The sequence below is a fragment of the Python bivittatus genome, unplaced genomic scaffold (genome assembly GCF_059951505.1).
Source record: "Python bivittatus isolate LINGU-HERP-01145 unplaced genomic scaffold, Pbiv_v1 ctg000480_np1212, whole genome shotgun sequence".
Taxonomy (NCBI): domain Eukaryota; kingdom Metazoa; phylum Chordata; class Lepidosauria; order Squamata; family Pythonidae; genus Python; species Python bivittatus.
In genome coordinates, this window is record NW_028277075.1 from 65,619,651 (window position 1) to 65,641,759 (window position 22,109).

The 22,109-nt window shown below is 41.1% G+C and overlaps 1 protein-coding gene across 3 annotated transcripts; it reads left to right on the forward strand.

Annotated features, from left to right (window-relative positions):
- Nucleotides 1–444: 444 nt before the first annotated feature.
- LOC103051859 (ribonuclease inhibitor-like) lies at nucleotides 445–21,898 on the forward strand. Of its 3 annotated transcripts, none has more exons than XM_007442637.4 (10): nucleotides 445–569; nucleotides 10,832–10,931; nucleotides 11,452–11,622; nucleotides 14,082–14,252; nucleotides 15,652–15,822; nucleotides 16,809–16,979; nucleotides 17,955–18,125; nucleotides 18,626–18,796; nucleotides 20,558–20,728; nucleotides 21,348–21,898. In XM_007442637.4, exons 2-10 carry the CDS (start codon nucleotides 10,846–10,848, stop codon nucleotides 21,433–21,435), a joined length of 1,371 nt encoding a protein of 456 aa, XP_007442699.1. In that variant the 5' UTR covers nucleotides 445–569; nucleotides 10,832–10,845; the 3' UTR covers nucleotides 21,436–21,898. The 3 variants fall into 3 exon arrangements, with proteins under 3 accessions (XP_007442699.1, XP_007442697.2, XP_007442698.1); XM_007442635.4 differs by lacking the exon at nucleotides 445–569 and adding an exon at nucleotides 607–854; XM_007442636.3 differs by lacking the exon at nucleotides 445–569 and adding an exon at nucleotides 4,208–4,227.
- Nucleotides 21,899–22,109: the final 211 nt, after the last annotated feature.

A 22,109-nucleotide genomic window follows, 5' to 3' on the forward strand; every position in this document is an offset into this window, starting at 1 on the left:
CCCACCTCCAGATAAAAACAAGCCACGGTGCAGGCAGGCGGCGGGACAATTTTCTGCATGGTCGTAACAGCCAATCACATCTTGTATCGTTGCTCTGAAACCAATCAGACTTGTTATGAAACGGGGAGGGGGGAGCGGGCAAAAGGGGGTCCCGTAGCTGTCTCCATTGCAGACCCCCCCCCATTTTAAACATGTTTCCTGTCCGTTTAGGTGGGTTTGATTGACATTCGCGGAGGTGGTGGGAGGAAAGCTGCTTCAATAATGTTATAACTCTCCTTTTTGCAATGGAATTATCATCACGCACGTCTGTCTCTACTAAATTCAGTATTCAAGTTCGGGACGCACAATGGTTAATAAAAAGAATGCAGTCTCCAGATGTCGTCAGACCACTAAGTGGGGCTTTAATTAGCCGTCCCTGACGTGTTCCGACTTAAGGGAGGTTTCCCTTGGCATTTGGCAGCACCGAAGAGCGTTGAGTCTAAACATCGCCCGTTGCATGGAAACCAGATAGTAGGAAGTTGTCGATTGACGTTTATTACCAGCTTCCTTTTCCAAGAAATCCGTGCGCAGTAAGTATGGCCTGGCGAGCTGGGCTCCTGGGTTGGGGAAATGCGACCCGTGGAGACGCGGCGGCTGACTGACTGCGGACAAAGCCGCTGGCCCCGCTGTGAACTGAACCGACCTTCTGCAGAGAAAAGGGGGCATTAAAAGGAAAAAGGAAGTCGAGGCTGCTGGAGGGAAGATGACGGTCCTGTTCAGGACGCTCAAGAGCTGCTTAGCTCTGCCGCGTGGAGCCTGGGCGTTTCCTCGCGCTGCTGGGCGCGCCCTTCGTTCCTGGGGTTTTCCCGAGGGACGTAAGTGCGGGGGACGTTCTCTCGGCCCTGCCAGGCGAACAAAAGAGGGCGTGGTTAGTCTCGAGCCAGGAGGCGAGGGAGGGCGCCCGCGCTCCAGGGCCGGCGCACGGCCGGGCTCGGTTGGGTTGGCCTCGAATGCGACTGATGAGTCGCTGAGTGAGCAGCTGCTCCGCTTTGTGCCTTACTACTTAATGCTTTAGGGCAAAATCCTACCAGAACAGAACTCTCCGTTCTCCTTTCTTTCCTCGGATTTGTATACTGTTCTTCAACGAAATGTTCAGGGCGATTTGCAAAATCAGTTGTCCCAAAGCCAAGAAAAAAATATTGAGTACCGTTCATTCCCAATCCTTCATTTTTCTTTGACTCTTAGAAGTAATGTACTAAATGAGGTCAAAGGGTCTTCCTCAGATTTCGACAGCAGGGTGCCTTCCAGATAGACTGCATGGCCAATGGGGGTTGAGGTATTCACAATTACTTAAAATGTCCTAGATATTGATTGTACTATTTGTTTCATGATATGACTGTCTAAATCCACAATAAGACTATACAGTATATGCATTTTAGTTTAAAATAATTAAGAGGAACACATTTAAGTTGCAGTATTTTATTATTCATCTGAGAGAAAGTCGATTGAACTCTGTGAGATTTCCTTCTGTGTAACTCTAATATTATATCCCTATCCTGAATACATTTATTGGAAGAATCTCTTCTTGGCTTCAGTGCTATATATTTAAAATAAATTTATTAGCATTCTAATCACACCCTCCTATATCTGTGGGACATTTCAAATATGAATAGAATAGCAAACTAAGTTGTGGATTAAGATCAACATAGCACTTGACACATTGGCTTTTTCAGCTTCTTGAGCAACTGTTCAAGCTTTGGTGGTTTAGGAAAGATCATGCTGATTGAGTCACTGGATTTAATTTCAGAGGTGTGGGATGGCTTGAGAGTTTTCAAAGAGTCTTGTGATAATGATGGTCTACTGGTTGTAATGGAATGTATCTTAGAGAAAAAGAGTTGGCCAAAGTTCTGTTAAGTCCAAGGGTTGCATGCAAAAGCAGGTTTTGTGCTGATACATAAAGGCTATAGGACCCTCTTTCAGCATCCTTCTCCATGTTAAACTTTTTTCATAGTTCTTGTTACCAGCACCGGGGTGCAAAATTTCAATTCTTTCCTGCCTACATTCAAGTAGCTTCTAATGTTACTTCCCTATGCCAGGTTGCCTAGGTTTTCCAAGACCTCATAGGAGCACCATTTTCCTAATCAATACTTTTGATTACAGTTATTTTGACTGTAAGAGGGGAAAAGGATCGTTCTGATGACATTCAAACTACTATCTTCTTTCAGTTTTATTTTTATTCATGCTATCAGAACAGACCCAATTTCCAGGGGCCATGTATAGCTCTGTATCTGCCATGAAGTTTCACACATAATTTGCAAGCCATGGTGTCTGTAGGAGGGAGAGAAGAGTGACATCACGTGCAACATGATATCATCACACAAATGATGCAAGTGACACACTATGTCATGACATCATGACGGAACTGATGCAAATACATAATTCATGTCATTTGCATGATGACATGACCTGCATGATATGTGTCTTCTATGTAGTTCAGATATGTGTGATCTCCCTGTGAGAAAGAACCATAGGAAGATAAATGAAATAAACCACATAGTCAGTGGCATCGATAACTATGTTGACTTCATAATGGCACCATGTACATGATGTCATTACATAAACACAGCAGTTACATACTTGCACTGATAACTGATGCTGCATTTTCATGATGATTTCACCATGCATGTGTTGACATTTGCCCCCCCTTGTTCCCACTAGAGATGCCCGTGTATTTGGTTGAGATGTTGTGAGATGATCAGAAAACTCTAGCTGTGCTGTTTGCCGTGTTCTGTGGGCTTCACATTAAGAATGTTCAATCATGTCTTTTTAAATGTATTGATTTATTATGAGGCTTTGCATTGTTCGGTTTCTGTTCAAAAGCATTCTGGGTCTATGTGGAAAAATGACATATGTTATGCCTGTCACCTCTCATATAGATCACTTTTAAACTATCAAAGTGAAACTGACTCATGCAGTGCACTAAGTCATACTATGGTTAGTTCAGTTTTGGTTTAGCTTGTTTGAACTCATAGCTTGTGCAATGTGCAGTCCACTGTGAAGTTAAAACACAAAATCGTTGGTGGTTACCAGAAGAGGAAGGTGTGGAATTCCATAGTCATTTTCTACAGCGGATGCTTAACGGTGGTTCTTGAATGCTATCCGGTTATTGGAAGTACAGAAACACAACATGCAAGCTCTAGGGGAAAAAATTAAAAACAGAAGACAGGATTAATTGTTGGCCACAAACCTGTTCAATGACTGGGTATTTCTAGAAAAAAGAAAATTAAGCATTTCAGAAACTGAATACAGCCCTCCATACCACATGCTCTCTAGCCCTATGGGATTACAATTTGTATAATCCACATTTGTGTCCCACACATCTGGAAAATATCACACTGAGGAAAGGCAGTTATTTGCAGTGCTTGAAAGAAGCTGGTACAAAAGGTTAAATCTGGCAGGTTTCAATTAGACTGAATTTGATAAGAAAGACAGGGAAGAGTAAGCACTGAGGTTACCGGAAGTTGATGGGATTTATTCTTACCTGAATGTAATTTTGCTCAGTTAAAGTAATAAACTTTACTGGAGCATCACATGGAAGTGCTAAAGTTATTGTCCATGTAGTACTGAAGTTGAAGGAGAAGCCATGTTCAGATTTATTAATGAGATTGCAGAGGAAGGTCTGAAGATATTTGGCTTCTGGCACTAGGGTCTCGGGTAAGCCCTTTCTTGACTTTTATTTTCTTTTAAATATTTTGTACAGTGGTTATTTTAGAGGTAATGTTAGTAATCTCTTGTTCGTAGCCTGCCTTTTAGTATCCACGCAAGCTTCCCACAAAATAGAGAGAGGCTGGCCAGGAAAGGAGTTTTTAAAATTTGCAAAAAGGCTTTCACTCCCCGTTGATATGGGGAAATAAAAAGATTGTATGAATCTCGAGCAAAATAATACTGTCCTCCGCCTCCGCTCTGCAAAGGGTGCCGTAACCCTTCGAAAAGGACTCACTGCCTACCTCAAAATAAACATAAAATTCGCTACGGCCCGATCCGGGCCGTGGGCAAGCCTGAACGCAACGGGCACGCCTTGGTGGAGGGGGCGGAGCAATGATGAAAGCCGGCTTCTCTCTCTCCCAATTGGCCGCGAGAGAGGGGGCGTGGCCGAAGCAGGGAAGTTATTTATTACGCGAGGGTGGGGTTGATGGTTGTAGGCCAGCGACGCGTTGGGCTTTTATTTCGCGCTCCTCCGGGGATTCGGTGAGATTCCGACTGTGCTCTTCTCCTGCGCCTTCTGCTTCATGAGGGGGTAATTGGGGCGGGGTCGAATAAGGCGAGGATAGTGTTCGTGTTAGGCGGTTTATGCACACCTGCAAAATATTTAATCTCAGTTTGGGGGGACCGAAGCAAAAAGAGGGGGTAGTAGTCGAATTCGGATCTCCAAATTCGTGCGTCGCTGGCAGCAGGGTAAGAAAGTCACGGCTTTGACTTTTTTCTTTCTGATCCGAAATTACTGCTCGGGACCGAAAGCTGCCCTGGATTGTACTAATCAGTTGTGGATGGGCTTGTGTCCTTTTGGTTTCGTTGGAGAAGCTCGGTTCATTTTCAGTAAAGTAACTAATACTGTACTGTACAGGAAGAGCCGCCCCGCTCCCTTTAAAGAAGGTGAATTGACAAAACGAAGCCCTGGGAAAAGTGAGTCATTTGGTGACTCAGACCTTCATCTCGAATAATAGTTTTCAAAACTTTCTGTTGGCGGGGGGGAAGACCTCAAATGGTGTGGGGTAGCTTTTTTCTGCTATATTTAGACATTTTCTGTCATCGTAGCAGCTCAGCGCCATTCCGGATTAGAGACACCGTTTGAGTCTTCTGCCTGTTAAGGCCATTACAGCAGCCTTTGCTGCCAAATGAGTTTAATTCGCTTTTACTTTCCTAAACCATGGCTACCCCACGTGGTCTGTAAAAATCCGGGTGGCCGCTAGATGGCAGCCATGATACCTTTTGCTTCCGGCGGTGCCTGAGGAAAAGTGCAGTGCGCTCTGCTAAAAAGCTCCCCTATTCGTGTCACGAATAAAGACACCCCATTTACTCTCCCCTCTGTTATTTCCCTGAGTTATAATTTGGGATTTTAATTGTATTTTTAAGATGTTACTATGTCTAGTTATTGTGTTTGCTTATCTATGTAAGCCACTGAGAATCTTTTCTGATGCGGGGGTGATATAAATTTGATAACTATACAGAAAATTTTAACTCTTTGCCCTCTAATGGTCATCTGACTTTTTTGTAATCCTTTGGCCATGTGGCCAGCAGTAATAATGAATGAGAAACAAGAGAGTTATGGTCCAATTCATCTGAAGGGCACTAGGTTGGGGGGGGAGGCTGGTGTAGAGCTTACTTGAATAATAATTAAAAAGTTTCAACATCAGAGGGTGGTTTTAATTTGTGGAAGGCATTTTTCACTGCCTATTTTCAGATTTCCTTCTACAGGAGTCAAATTGTCAAATCCTTTAAATATTTGATAACGCTTCCAAAAGAATTTTGCAACTGTCTCCCACTTTTTGCTTTTGTTTCTCTTCTTTCCGTTTCCCCTCCCCCCAGCTTAAAGGAATATTTAACTGAAGTTGCGAAATAAAGTGCTGGTCACTTTTCTTCATACCTAGATTGTAGAAATGTGCATGCTTCAGAACAGTTTGGAAACTGTTCTGCCCTTGCGTGATACATTGCTTTCTATAGTATTCTTTAAAGCATCCCAACTTTTTCAGGTTTTTGTGCAAGCCTGAAAATTAAAGCAGCACTAGCATCAAGGAATTAGCTTGTTGAAATTAATGTGACTTTTAAAACAGCAGCATTATATGATTCATTCAGAAACCTGAAAAAGAGCAGAGCTGCCCCATGAGTAGTGGAAAAGTAATATATCAGGGCTGAAGCAATTTATCCAAATTTTTGAAGCATGCACACATTTTAAGTGTTAATGTCCACGTGGCTAACTTGTACTTTGGTGGTACATAAGTTTACATAAGAAAAATCAGGGTACTTTTGGCAACATATCAGGCTGGTGTTCCATAATTTTCATTTTAAACTTTAGATGTGATTATATTATCATAAATAACTAGACCTGATACATTACATCTCATATGCTATAGCATTAGTCTTATGAATTTGAAATTCTTTTGAACTCCACATACTGAAGATGCAAGAAATACATTGACTGGATCAGTCTTTAAGGAGCTCCTTGATTATACAGTTTTAAATATGACTGTGTAATAGTAAGCGGTGATATAAAATGAATAGCCATCTCAACTGTCAGTTTCTTTTAAGTGGTGGCTGGTAATATACACTGCATTTGGAAAGTATTCAGACCCCCTTCATTTTTTTTCAATTTTGTTATGTTGCAGCCTGATACAATCGTTCAAATTCATTTTTTTCTCATTAATCTACACTCAGAACCCCATAATGACAAAGTAAAAAAAGAATTTTAGAAATGTCTGTAAATTTATTAAAAAGAAAAAACTGAAATATCACATTGGCATAAGTATGCAGACCTTTTACTCAGTACTTTGTTGAAGCACCTTTGGCAGCAATTACAGCCTCGAGTCTTTTTCGGTATGACGCGACAAGCTTTGCATACCTGGATTGGGGGATTTTCTGCCATTCTTTGCAAATCCTCTCAAGCTCAATCAGGTTGGATGGGGACTGTCGGTGGACAGCCATTTTCAGGTCTCTCCAGAGGTGTTCAATAGGATTCAAGTCAGGGCTCTGGCTGGGCCACTCTAGGACATTCACAGTTATCCCTAAGCCATTCCTATGTTGTCTTGGGTGTGTGCTTAGGATCGTTGTCATGTTGGAAGGTGAACCTTTGGCCCAGTCTGAGGTCCTGAGCTCTGTGGAACAGGTTTTCATTGAGGAGATCTCTGTCCTTTGCTCCATTCAGCTGTCCCTCAACCCTGACCAGTCTCCCAGTCCCTGCTGCTGAAAAACACCCCCACAGCATGCTTCACTGTTGGGATGGTATTGGGCAGGTGATGAGCGGTGCCTGGTTTCCTCTGGACGTAACGTTTAGAATTGAGGCCAAACAGTTCAATCTTGGTTTCATCAGACCAGAGAATCTTGTTCCTCACAGTTTGAGAGTCCTTCAGGTGCTTTTTTGCAAACTCCAAGCGGGCTTTCATGTGTTTTGCACTGAGCAGAGGCTTCCGTCTAGCTACTCTGCCATAAAGCCCACATCGGTGGAAGGCTGCAGTGATGGTTGTCCTTCTGGAACTTTGTCCGATCTCCACACAGGATCTCTGGAGCTCAGTCAGAGTGACCATCGGGTTCTTGGTCACCTCTCTTACTGAGGCTCTTCTCCCCTGATTGCTCAGTTTGGCTGGGTGGCCAGCTCTCGGAAGAGTCCTGGTTTTGTCAGACTTCTTCCATTTGAGAATTATGGAGGCCACTGTGCTCTTGGGAACCTTCAGTGCAGCAGAATTTTTTTTGTAGCCTTCTGCAGATCTGTGCCTTGCAATAATCCTGTGTCTGAGCTCTGCAGGCAATTCCCTTGACCTCATGGCTTTTGCTCTGATACAGTATGCATTGTCAGCTGTGAGGCCTTCTATAGAGAGGTGTGTGCCTTTCCAAATCATGTCCAATCAATTTAATTTACCACAGGTAGACTCCAATCAAGGTGTAGAAACAGCTCAGCAATGATCAAGAGAAATGGGAGGGCACGTGAGCTAAATTTTGAGCGTTATTGCAAAGGGTCTGAATACTTATGCCAATGTGATATTTCAGTTTTTCCTTTTTAATAAATTTACAGACATTTCTAAAATTCTGTTTTCACTTTGTCACTATGGGGTTCTGAGTGTAGATTAATGAGAAAAAAAATGAACGATTGTAGTATCAGGCTGCAACATAACAAAATTGAAAGAAGTGAAGGGGGTCTGAATACTTTCCAAATGCACTGTAGTTCATTTGCTTTGCCCATAGCACACTTGGGTGATCTTTGTGGGCCCAGGGACACACCAGATATTTATCTCATAAGATGACTATGAAGATGTGCATGAGCTGTTGAAAAAGATTAATCAGTAAGGCAGACTGATAAATTTGTGCTTGTCAGGGCCTTGAGACCCCAGGGATTTTCTATACTACTACTTCTCTTTTGTCTCTGTTGTTTTTTTCTCTGAGTGGGTAGATATGCTTCCAAGCAAAGCACTGTGTGGCAACTTCATATCATTTTATTTTCTAAGAACACCTGTGAGAATTATGAAGGTTCAGGAATATTCTTATAAATATGATGCTAAAGGGTGGCACTGTACTTTATTGGATGTCAGCTCCCTGCCCTTTTTTAATAAAAGAACTGAAAGGTAACTAGAATGAGGCAAAGAGAGTAGAATTCAGTCTGTCTTAACTTGCCACCATATTACAGAGGTGTCAAGGTAACAATTTCCAGGTAATGTGAGCATACCTGAATCTGAGTTGGGAAAAGCTGCGGTATGACAAAGTGAGGTTATGATTTGATACTATCGGCAGGAGTGTTATCTGTGAAAAACAGAGGCCCACTTAATTGGGTTATATTGTCTTAACCATGGATATAATAACGTATAAAGGCTTATTAGGACTAACTGTTCAGCCACAGACAGTGGTGGTAGTAAAGTCTTCGTTGCACTGAACTGAACTTCATGCCTCCATAGTGTTGTTAGAAACAGTATGGAGGTGGATTGAGATTGCTTTCTTCTGGGATATCTTTTTAAACTTCCCAGTTGGAGGACCCCCATATAAATACTAATCAGGCATGACCTTGCTTATTTTCAAAGTGTAAACAAGGTAAGTCAGGCTACTGCCTGCTGAGACAGTCACAAGTAGAGTACATTTTCCCAAGAATTACTTGATACTGTATTTCTTTGCTCATAGTGAAAGGTAACTTTTGAACCATGCTTTCATTCCTACAGGATGGGATAATGGCTCACAGATCTCAAAAATGGCTAGCAAAGCAACTATGTAATATCTATAATAATGGAAAGATTTGAGTTATACAGTTGAATTGTCCCTTCATAAGAGTATGCTATAATCCCAGAAATAAATCACTAAATAAACCTCAATGATTAGATACAGAATATCTAATATTCCCCTGTCTTTGGCTTTAAGCTGACAACATGGAGCTGTTTTCAGCCAAAGACCGGATACTGCATGTCAGCAATGGTATGGTCAAAGCAAACAGGATCAAAGGCACACTGTCCTCCCACCTTGTTTAAGCTTAAGGGGGGGGGGTTCCTTTCATAGAAGTCTTGGGGACCTTTTTTTTTCCTATAGCTACTTGCCATTGCATGTGAGATTGCAAGGCTGACTCAAAAGCTCTATGGGTTCCATTTGCTCAGTAGTCCAGAAGAGACAGAGACTTATTTCTGCCTGTTGTCAGGCACCCTGACAGCACAAATGCTCAATCAGTAGATGCAGCTCAGCGGGAAAATAAACAAGAACAGGAAATACATAGGAGTTGGGACCAAGCACAGCTTATCTGCTGGGTAGACGTAGGAGTGAGTAGCACTGAAATGGTACTATGTAAGAAGTCCTGTTCCTAACCCCCGAACACATGTGAAACAGAGAATAAGAGTTTCCTCTGCACAGACAGGTCTGCTTGAAATCTGTGAAGTTTCGTGTATCATATTTTGACAGCTGGAAAAAAGTCCCCAAATAGCTTTTTGTTGCAGTGAGAATTTGAACCTTAGAAATTGAAAGTGGTTGCAGTTGATGTTCCTTCCATGTATTCAGGATAGCCCACACCTGATTAGCAGACCGTATAAAGCTCCTCATCCCTTAAACAATTATAATTACGGTGAATTCGCTATTTGAGCATCATTTCTATGAGGCAAGATTGTTTTGTAGAATAGATTGGTAGTTAGGATGGCTATTTAGGCTAGGTTTACTGGAACTGATCGATTACATACTTTCTGGAAGCCTATCTGATGTGAATTATCTTTTGGAATGGCCTCTGTAAGTCACTTCAATTCAGATAACTAAGTTTATGCCAAGATTCATTTATAAATGTGTTAAGGAAAAATATTATGAATTAAGTAAGTGTCCAGAGTCTACAGGAGCTACTTATAACTCTTGCCTGTATTCCTGCAGAAATGGAAGCTTACTTGATTGCAGTTGTAACTCTTGGAGAGATTGTAAATAACATTGGAGGCCCTGGTACCATGTTAGTTTAGAACCAAATACAGCATAGGAAGATAAGAAACTAACAAATGTTCATTCGTTTATTGATGGTCCTGCTAGCCTAAGGGTGGGAAAGTTTCTTGGGTCTACTAGGGAGGATGGCTGACCAGCCAAGACATCACCAAAGTAGTGGGGGGGGGGGGTTGTTGAAGGTTGTGGTGAAATGTTGCCTCTTAATTATCCCAGAAACCCCTGAAAACACAAAAATGGGCCAGAAGGTAGCAGTTTAGCTCAGATCTGACTCAACAATTTTCCAGGGTTTTCAGGAGGAGATTCTTGAGCCCTACTCAGAGGTACCAGGAATCAAACCCCATGACCTTTGGTATGCAAAGCACATGCTTTGCCCCTGGGTTGTAGTTCCTTCTGTGTGGTAATATGCTGCCTCTTGTTGTAACATTTCATAATTTGTCTGTGTGTGCTGCAGAATTGTTGCAGCAGTTCCTGTTCAGTAGAGTTTTTTTAAAGTTGCAAATGACTTCACACAGAGGTATTTAGCTCTTGAGCAAGGGCAGGTTCCTATGAAGAAATTCTGTCTTACAGATAAGAAGGCTGTAATTGCAAAAGACCAAAAATGTAACTGCGCTAGTTTGCATCCAGTCATGCAGGGAAGTGGGCTTTTCTTTTTTACTTGGGGGTGATAAATTGTCCTTTTCTTTCCTCATCTCTACAGTTGAGGCCTCAAAAATGGAACTTGACATCCAGTGCCAAGAATTTGATGCATCAAAATGGAAAGAGCTTGTTTCAACCCTGAACCAACACAAAACAATTAGGTAAGTTACAATGTTAGCGAATTGGAAGAGCTTTTTAAAGACATTGTCTGACAACTCCAATGGGTTCCATGCATGATTTGAGTTGGGGAAAATTAATAATGGACAAGCACAAAATTACTTCTGAAATGTCACTCGCATGAAGGACAGTAATTTTTTTCTTCATGTTTCCCCTCAAATAGTTCTGTTTTTCTTTTCCATATACCAGTGTCTCTCTCTCTCACTCCAGTTCAGGTACTTTCCAGATACATTGGGTCATAGATCTTCTCTAGCCATCTTGGACAATTGCTCACAGTAGTGGGAAATTGTACTGAAAGCACTTAGTATTGGTTTGGGGGAAAAAATCATGTAGGCTTAGTATGTTGCTCCAGGATCTTCTTAAATACCTGAGATGCATGCTACTTATTTATTCAAGTATTTGGGAAGTCTACTAATAAGCTTGGCCTAGGAGAGTGCTGTAGATATCATCTCACCTGACTATATTAGAGCTAATGTCTAAATCCATTTTTCCTCTCATTCTTAGATTGGATGACTGCGGTCTGGGAGTTAGTCACTGTGAAGATCTTTCTTCTCTTCTAAGTACCAGCCAAGCACTGACTGAACTGAATCTAAGCAACAATGAACTGGGAGACTCTGGTGTAGATGTGCTATGCAAAGGATTGTTAAACCCCAATTGCAATCTTCAAAAACTCTGGTAAATATTCTTACAATCCGTAGTGGCTTTAGTAGCATTAGACTGTACTTTTCATGGATGGAAGCCTTTACAGTATTATTGCCTTCCATGTTTCTTCCTAGCATTTTTCCCACACATAAAGTAAATTCTCAGTATAATTCATCCTTGACTGTTGTTGGTCAACTATGGTATTTACTACAGGTACTCCTCGAGTTACAATGGCCGTTGGGACCAGAATTTCCATTGCTAAGCAATGCAGTTGTAAAGTGCGATGTCACATGACCACATCGCATAGTGACAGCAATCCTGGCACTCCCTGTTGCCATTGTTAACTGAATCCCACTGGTCATTACCTGAAGGCCCACCCCAATCCAAGCCATTCCCGGCTTGGTCCCTCCTAGCCCCGAGCCTTGGTAAGGTAAGGGACTGCATCCTCTGCCTCCTGTTCAACTCCCCCCATCCTCCTGTCTTCCTCCATCTCTGCCCTTTTGGCCACCCGCTGTCTCCTAGCCCTGCCTGCAACATGGTGTCTGCTACTGTAAGGGCTGGGGCCTTCTTTGTGCCACCTTCTTTTGTACCGGGGCTGCTGGGGCCTCTGTTTGTGCCCCAGCCAGGGCCTTCTTTCATGCTGGTGCAGCGAGGCTTTCTTTCGCGTGCCTGCCTTTTTCGAGGCAAATGTGTAAAAGAAGGCCCTAGCTGCACTGGTAAGAAAGAAGGGCCCTTCCAGCTGGCTCCTTCTTTTGCGAAAGAAGGCCCTGGCTAGTGCGCAAATGGAGGTCCTGGCTGGGGCAAGAGAGAGACCCCAGCATTGGTGGCATGAAGAATGCTCTGGCCGGTACATAGTTGTGTGTGGTGGGCAGAGCTGGGTGGCAGTGGCAGCTGGCCAAAAGGCGATCATAAATGCAGATGGACCCAAATTTTGTTCATATGACTGCAGGGGTGCTGCAACAGCTGGAACTTTGAGGACTGGCTGTAAGTCCCTTTGTTCAGTGCCATCATAAGTTCAAATGGTCACCGAACGAGCGGATGTTATGCGAGGACTACTTGTGCTTCAGTTCGTATCACAAAACTATCATTTGGTAGATTTTCTGAAAACAGCCAGTATAGGTGATTTATAAGCATCTGTATTCAAATGATTTTTCAAACTGGGTTTTAAATTGATAGGGTAATCATTATACACCCTTTTTCCCAGGATTTCCCTGAAATGGTGCCACTTTATTTGTTTCCACAACAATCCCATATAATAAATCATAGAACTCAAGTGCGCAATAATATTGAGAGAAGAATATAGAAGTTTGAATTCTCACCTCTCTAAAAGAGCATTGATTTGATATGTGGCAAGGAAAGCATTAAATTGGTGCTGAATTGGAAAGAATGAGGATTGCTCTTGTTTAGATGCACACTGACACAAATAGGTAAAAATGTGTGTTAATATTGAGGAAGTCACCTATTAATTCAGCTGACAAATGAAAACTAGTATAGTGTGATCAATTGATTCTGTGCCATCCAAGTCAGTGTTGACTCTTAGCAACCACAAAGGTAGAGTTTCTCCAGGAAGGAACAGCATAGCAAAGTACCATTTGGAACACTGCTTCTTGTTATGTGTGTCTGAAATTCTATCTTAAAATGGCAATTATTGGTTTTATGGTCACATAGCTGTAATATTCTTGTTAATCCACACTACAGTGAACCAATGTAATCCTGTCTGAAGTTCTCTTTTGCACCATTGTAATGCATTGGCTAACTGGAAATAAATGGGACTTGGAGGTGGAGTCTTTAGCTGTGGGACTTGGCTGTTTTCTTCCTGGGAAGAAAAGTTGCCTTCTACCAGGGTGGGCCAGTGGCCTACTTAGTTTAGTGTTACAGATACCAGTCCCTCTCCCTTCCACCCCCAAAAACCCTTAGGGTGTCCAACTGTTTTAGATTATAATTTACTTAGTTCCTAGCCAGCATGGGCACATTCTGAACATTGTGGCCCAACATAGTTGAAGAATGCCAGGTTGGAGAAATCAACAGTTATCGGCAATTGAATCTCTAGGGATTCAAACAGGAGTCTCCAGCTTTGCTAGTAAATATCAAACATTTGAACTCTACACTTCTTGCATCCAAAACAGCTGAGCATTTTTCTACATATATAATTATTTGCAGTTCTTGAGATAGAGCGTAAGGCACATACTGCATCAACATTATTTCTAGAGTTTATTGCGAGTGGTTGAATCCATCAAGCAGAAGCGATAGAAGGACCCATCCTTCTGGAACGGAGGAGTGACACTGAGAGAAGTTTAATCTGCCTTAGTGTTGTTCAAGCCACTCTTGTCATGGCTACTGTTAGGAATGGGAATTTGTGGCCTTCAAAAATGTGTTGGGCTTGGCTGTCATATATCCCAGCCAGTGTGACTACAGCATTCAGTGTGATGACATAGGCTATCTATTCCTACTTCCAGGCATTAATGTTAATGTACAGAGTTTTGTTGTTCCAGGTTACGGAACTGCAACCTAACCAAAGCTTGCTGTGAGAATCTTCGTTCTGTACTTAAAAGCAAATCATCTCTGACAGAACTACACCTGGGAGACAACAGTTTGGGCACATTAGGTGGGAAAGCATTGTGCCAAGGACTTATGGATCCAAACTGTCAGCTGCAGTCACTTCAGTAAGTATTTGAAGTACTTCAGTAAATATAACAGAGCAAATATGTTTTGGTTAGAAGTTTCTCAAGTTGGAATGCCTGCATTTCCTCCCTCCATCTTACATAATAATGGAACACCTTCACAGAAATTATATATGTCATAGTGGTTAAGATGCTGGGTTAGGATTGAAGAGCTCAGTCATGAAATCTTATCAAAGGAGGGGTCCAAAGTCACGATCTTTTCACCCAGACCTAGAGATTAGACTAGACCAGAGTTTGCAGGAGTCTCAGGGAAGGAGGATTTGGTATCTTACACTGATTCCCCCTTGTAACTCTCGCTACTCATTTTAGGTATTAAGTCACTGACTTTTTAGTGGCCCTGGTTTCTGACTGTTACTGCTAAACACCCCATCTGCCTATAGTAAGTTTTCCCTCTTGGAAATCTCGGGGATTTCCCCATTTTATTTATTGAAGGGATTGCACTTCCCCATAGGGAACTTGTGTGTAATCTTGGTGGGAGGGGCCCTCCTGGACTCTTAATTCTTACTTGATGAGCAAGTAACACTTAAAGCCAGGGTAACCTTTGTACAGATTATCTGGTGTGCCCTTTCCTGGATCAGGAGGCCTTACGCGTACTGTAGTTCTTATGTCTTGGGTCCATTTTGGCAATTGCAACATGTTTTATGTGGGTCCGTGAAGACCACTGGAAGCTACAGGTAGAATGCAGTGCAGCAGTGCAAGCAAATAATGGGCATACCTTGTTTTGCTCATGTAGCAGTTCTACTCTCCATTGGTTACCAGTGCTGGTTAACACCTATAAAGCCCTTCATGGCTTAGGGCCTGGATACCTGCAGGACAACCTTTCTCTGGTTGTTTCTGCACGACCCATAAGATCTGACAGGATCAGCATGCTCCAGATTCCATCAGAGAAACAGTGCCATCTTGTGGGATATTGGAGACATGCCTGCTCTGGCCATTCCTGCTGTCTGGAACCACATTCCCCCTAAAGTGCATATGGTACCACTCCTGTTGTGTTTTGGGAAGGGCTTGACCTGGGTTTTTGGCAAATCCTTGGCAGGGTGGTTTGTGACTCTAGTTGCTGAACTCTGTTTATGAAGTGTAACTGGTTTTGTTATTTTCCTGACTTGGATTTTAGCATTCTTCCTGTTATTTGCTTGATTTCTCTTGCTTTCTTGTTTTAATCCTACTTATTTATGCTTTGTTGGCTGCTTAGAGTTGGTATTGTGATGAAGGCAGCCTAGAAGTTGATTAAATAACACAGCTAGACAGAATTGGGTTGAAAAGGTCTGCTATAGGTTGTAGTATGTATACAGCACATCCTCTGCACCTTCCCCCAACCCCGTAATATGATAAATTCCTTACTATTATCTTTTGGAAGTCAACTCGCTGTTCTCTCTTATAGGCTACAATATTGTGAACTCACAAAGGAGAACATAGAAGCTCTCAGCTCTGTACTGCTTACCAAATCGTCCCTGCAGACACTCAACCTGAGCAACAACAAACTAGGAGATGCAGCAGTGAAACATCTCTGCCAAGCCTTATTGGATGGCCCTTGTAACCTGCAATCCCTACAGTAAGATACACTTCATTTTTGCTTGGAGTTCTCTCTTTTGGGGGGTGTCCCAACCAAGGATTTTCTAAGGAAGGGGGTGTCTACCAAGGTGGATGGTGCCATGGTAAACATTTAAAACATTAGGAGCTTGGAATAGCCATTTCAGGTATTCTGAGTTCAGAATAAAAACAATGTTTCAGAGTTTTATCCAAACTGAGGACAAAAGGAATTTTATTCCACGTTGTTCCAAGTAATTCAAATGCTGAAGATTTGAAAAGTGCCTCAGCCAAATCAATAGATCCACAAGTATTATAAGCAGGTTGTCAAATGTAAACTCTGCTTGTATATTCACAGATAGTCCCTGTTGCTAAGCTGTTATGCTTTATGTTGCAAACGTGTTACAAAATACAACTTGTATGCACTGTGCATTAGGAAGGAACCTCAAACTAATAGTCTGAAATATATTTTTCCTGTGGTTAGGTTATTTATAGGTTGTTTTAAAATGACTCCATTGTTCTTGCATCTTCACTGGGTTCTGTTTTGTAGCTGTTGGTGCTGACTGGTTGCAAAAATGTACTTAACAGTTTCTTTGTCTGCTGCATGCATGTGAGTGTGTGTGTGCGCGTGTTAAAAGCTCGAAAAAGTTTAAAAACCCATTTGCTAGTCTTGTAAACTGGATGCAGATAGTACTAATCATTGATTAAACACTCTTTTTGTAGCCCTATGATGAAAAATGAAGCAGGGACCTTGTTTAAAGTTCCCATTGTTCTCTTTGGCAAAATGCTTGAAATATCACAATTGTGGCTGTTCTGTTCCAAGCTCAGAACAATTTTATTTTCCTTATGTGCATACCCTTAAAAATTTAAGCCATGTGTTCTGTAGCTGCAAGATGCCTATCTCTAAAATTGTGGTTATTGTAGGCAAAGTTGCTGAAATAACAAAATTCTATTGTCAGTTTTCTGGTGAAATCCAGTGCAGCTTTGTGACTGGTTTTTGTTTTTCTGCAGACTGGAAAGCTGTGACATCACACATGCTAGTTGTAAGGACCTCAGTGCTGTCCTCAGTAATAAGCCATCCTTGATAGAATTCTGCATAGGGGAAAACAGGATTGGTGATGCAGGTATAGCCATCCTTTGCCAAGGCGTCCAAAATCCAAACTGCAAAATAGAGAAGCTGTGGTAAGTGGCTTCCTAAACATTGGCAGTCTTTGAGTCTTGACTTGTATCAAATGTCCTTTGGTAACATCAGCCAATCAGGCTTTCATAGTGGTTTGTAATGTACCTGGGAATAATTAGATTGTTACAGCCAAGTATTGCAGACAGTGGAAGAACAAGTCCAGAACTGAGGTCTGCTTAGTAGTGTCTCTAATATATTTGAAGTTGGAAAATGGGGTTAATTTTTTGCTTTATAACATTTAAACTTGCACCTATAAACTTCTCTTAATGTTTTAAAAATATATTACATTATAAGATTTCAGAATTACAGTTCACTACCATAAATCTAGGCAGCATATTTTTTTTCTTCCACCGCAAGTAAGAATAATTCATGAAATTTAAAGTATACAGTCTAATAAGTTGTATAAGTAGGTGTTTTTGGTATTCTTCTCTGTGGGATGGAACTCTGCAGTTTCTACAATAATTCTTTGTGTGTATAAAATATATTTCTAAAGAAATGGAACAGTTACCATAAATAAGTCACAATTCCTAATTTTTCATCCATGTTTCTATAAATGGCCATATAGTCTAGTAGTAGGCAACCTTTTTCTGGTAAAGACAATTTGTGATTCTGGAGTGATATCAGAGATGCTACCACTAAATGGCAGCCATCAAGTGGGGTTTCCAATTGAGATTAAGAAACTAGGGCTAGGTGAAAAAAATCCAATCTTCCAGGCTCAGATATGTTGGGAAATAGACTTGATCCTGGTCTGTTTTCATTGGCCAAGAGGGAATTTTGGTTCTAGGTCATATGTTCATTTGAATGTTTTTATGTATTTCTACTTACTGTAAGTGAACGGGATGTAGCTTAAGGAGCAAGTTTATGAAGATGTGAATGATAAAGTTCCAATTGGTATATATCATTTGAAGAGGGAACCATGGGTCTCCCATCTTACTGTTGGTCAAAAGCTAAAGCCAATGACTTGGTGATTATTTCAGGTTGTGGGAATGCAATATCACTGCTCCTGGTTGTAAGGAACTCGCCAAAGTCATTGGAACCAAAGAGACACTCAAGGAGATAAGCCTGCTGGGAAATGCTCTGACAGATGAAGGAATGGAGTTCTTATGTCAAGGACTGAAGGATCCAAAAACAAAGCTTGAGTCTCTATGGTTAGTATGTGGTTTCTTCTTGGTACAACCAGTAATGCTTCTTAGCAGGATATGTCTAGAATGAAGCGGGAAACTAGGGGTTCCATGTAGCTTCAGGGATTGCTTAAATGACATTCTCCTCTAGCTTCTGATTCCAAGAATCTGTAATGTAACTCTTCATCAGCAAGTATATCCTTGCTGTGAGGTGGAGGCTCTTTAAACCTCCCTTCATTTTTTGAGAGTGTCTTCACTTTTTATGCCTTTCTGTCACTTGCACCTTTTACCAGTGAAGCCCTCGGCCAAATGGGTATGAAAAGGGGGTTCTGTTGAAGCAGGGAGAGAATTGGTGTGAGCAAATGGGACTAAGGTTGCTGGGTCTTCAGCATGTTGTTCCGTATAGGCCAGCAGAAAACTAGCCGCTAATAATTTGACAGAGGAGAAAGCAAACATAATCTGGGGAAAGCTTTGTTGCATTGCAAAGCCCCAACAATGTAGGAGATGCTCTTATTTGTTTGCTACAGGTTAAGAGATTGTGACTTGACTGCAGCCTGCTGCAAGAGTATTAGCTCTGCTTTGAGTGTGAACAGTGTCCTAAAAGAGCTGCAAATGAGTGGCAACTGCATTGGTGATGAAGGAGTGATTGACATCTGTGAAGGTGTGAGGAGTCCAAACTGCAAACTTGAATCCCTCTGGTGAGTGACAGTGCAAACATCCCTAATCCTTATTTGTTACTTTTAATTTGTGCTTGTGTTGTTGTATCCTCTGTATGCTGCTTTATTTGGGATTCTTCTACCTCAGTGTTTTTCAAACTTGGCAACTTTAAGATCATAGACTTCAACTCCCAGAATTTCCCAGCCAGCATGCTGGCTGGGGAATTCTGAGTGTTGAAGAGCACACATCTTAAAATTGCCAAATGTGAAAAACAATGGTCTACCTTTTTTTCTTTGCCTCGAGTTTGGCAATAAATATTTTCCATCCACCCAGCTTCTGAGATCTGCATTCTTCACTCAGAGGACCTAAGACAACTCTCAGCATGAATGGCCTTTGTGTGTATTAATCTAGGGAGCATCTCCCTATGGAAAGTTGGCCTATACTTAAAGGCATTTGAATTCTTTTGGCAAAAAGAGGAATTATGCTCAAAACCTCTACAAGTAAAGAGGAATAGTAGAGGAGACTAGATTTTAGTATCATTTTAAACGCCTCATCCTTTTTGTTACTGTTCAGCTTCCTGTGACTCCCACACTGTACCATAATCCCATAATTTTGAGGACTAGACAATTACCATTGAAGTTGCAGGATGTCAGATTATGTATTTTAGTAGTTGCATTTCAGTCTTTCTGATACATAGACAGATTCACTTGTATTTCGTATGCCAGTTGCTAATTTTTTTAGATGCGTCACCAAACCTGGATGCCTTTTAAAAAAAAGCAAACACACTTTTGTACAAGTAGTCCCTAGTTTAATGAATTCTGTTCCCGAGGACTGTCCTTAAATTGAATTTGTATATAAGCCAGAACAGTATTATTGTATAATACTGTATAAGTAGTATTGTGTAATGAACTCAAACCACTGTGTATTTAACTCTAATTTTGCTACGGTAGGCTCTTTTCTTAACTATGGATAGTCTGTAACCCAGGCGTTCTTAACCTGGGGACCACCTGTATACTCTCCTTCGTGCAAATATAAGGTGGGGATCTTTTCTAATGACAGGTGCACCACTCACAGTTTATTTTTATTTATATATTTGCCACATTTATATAGCTTCCCATCTCACACAAAGTGACTTTTTACCGAAGTAAAACTGATATATGCAACAAACCTTTGGGGAAATCAAATTGTTTCATTGATGGTTCTGTGCTGATTGAGTTTTATTTAAGTGTATTGGCCACAGTATTTAGGTATATTAGCTACTTTTCCAGCCCTCCTCTCCCCCCTCCCTGCCAAGTGATTTATAACTAAAACGTTATTAGATCTGCTAGCAGTGTTTTGATTCTGTCAGCACGGTCCTATAGATACCTTCTTTGAAGTAAGAACACGTCAAGTGGAGCTTCTCTCAAGGTCGTTAAATGTAGGATGGCAGTGTAACTGGGTTTATGTAGCAGGATGTTTGCTTCCATTGGAAAGGGGTTAAATGGTAATCTTGAATCATCATTCTGCAGTGAATTTTTGTGAACAAATATGGACAATTTTCATTTTTCCTTCTAGTTAAATATAACTTCTGACAGTATCCTAAAAAAAAAGCTTACTGTTTCCTGAAATCCATGAAACCATTTTGAGGGTCTTGAACATTTGCTATTGCACATGTCTGACTTTTGTGAATAGGGGCTATAGATACCTATGAAGAGAAGCTTCAGGGCAGTTCCTAAGTATTTGTACACATTGAAGTTTTTTTGTTTTTCAGGGATTCAGGTCTCTTGCAAACATTATTTAGTGTTATTCTAACCCCTTCTTAGGCTGGGGCAGTCGAGTCTTACTGCGGTTTGCTGTGAAGCACTTGCCAAAGTTATAGTTGAAAAACCATCTCTACTGGAACTGGATGTGAGTTACAGCCACATAGGGGATGAGGGTGTGTTTAAGCTGTGTGAAGCAGTGAAAAATCCAAACTGTAACCTGAAATATCTAATGTAAGTATCTCTTTCTTAGCCTGTAGGAATGAGTTAAAGGGGGTTGTTTAAGAGTGTCTTTAGAAAAATGGAAAAGATAGCAAAGTCTATATTTGTGTTCAGATTAAAAAAACCACCTATAGTTTTGATAGAGCTTGCTAAACCGGCCCTCCAAATGCCTTTGTTGTATTTGCAGTCAGTCTGTAATTGATTCCAGGATGATCAGTCACCGTTTTAAGTATTTCAGAAGCATTTCATTGAGCACCTAATCGATTGATTTTCTCGGCCATGTTTCCCTTGCATAGCCTTGCGTATTCTTGAAATGGTCTTGATGTATCTTAAAAGCTATTTGCCCTCAGATATGCATATTTAGAAACATGGTTCTGGTTGATTGAATCTTAATGTTAGAGTGTTAGTTGAATGTCTGCCTTTGTGGTAGCCAGAACATCTGCCTCTATGGAAGTGGTATCACCTCTAGAAATGGGATTTCATGTGTTTTATTGTGTTATTAGAGATGTGATTATCAACTTTGAGTGATTTTATGCTTGTTTGGTAATTCTAGTGTAGTCCTAGTAATAACGGAATTCTCACCTGTAACCTCACCTATAGTACTAGTAATTTGAATTAAACTCTTTTACAGCTTGTATGACACTTACTGGACTTCTCAAGCAGATAAGGAGCTGAAGGCTCTGGAAGGGCTGAAGCCTGAATTTCAAGTGGTTACATGAGTGGTGCAGTTTTGCTGGGGCCACTTCTGCTGTCTTGTCTTCTCTTGACCTTCTTTCTGTAAACCAAGTTAGCAGCCCAATGATGGATGTTTTGATTCCAGAGTCACGGGCATGATGTGATGTACCAAGAAATTCCATTCCACATTAGGGATATGATGAAATGGTGAGGATGTAAAATCATGTTGATGGGCTTTCCACCATTTGGAAAATAAAAGAAAAGAGTAGAACAAAGTAAAACAAATCTCTTGCCAACTGTCATAAAGCAATAATGTAGATAGCGTAAGAGACTATTCGATAAGATTAATTGGCAATAATACTCACTTTGATTGTCAACATAATAATAACACAGTATGTGTTTTCCTTAAGTGCAGTTGTTTCATATTTTCTGCTCAAAGTACAAGTGATCTTCATCTCTCTCAGCCTATGTAGCTTTATTAAAAAATAAAGTTTGCTTGTAAAGATATACTTACGATTTTGTCTTTTGTGCAAAGAGACACTAAACATTTACATTAATTTCCCTTTTGATGTTCACAGCTTAGGCCTCAATCATGGATCAATAAAGATTCCATATATGTTACATTAGTTTTTTAAAAGCCTGTGCAATGCTAGTGGTATACCGTTTTTTACTTGCCTAATTTTAACTAACCATAATATGCACCCATCTGGTGAGACTT

Coding starts and splice junctions, on each gene's coding strand:
- LOC103051859 (XM_007442635.4), top strand. CDS start 743: ATGACGGTCCTGTTCAGGACGCTCAAGAGCTGCTTAGCTCTGCCGCGT. Junction 16,980..17,954: donor TGCAAAATAGAGAAGCTGTG/GTAAGTGGCTTC, acceptor TGATTATTTCAG/GTTGTGGGAATGCAATATCA. Junction 20,729..21,347: donor TGTAACCTGAAATATCTAAT/GTAAGTATCTCT, acceptor ACTCTTTTACAG/CTTGTATGACACTTACTGGA.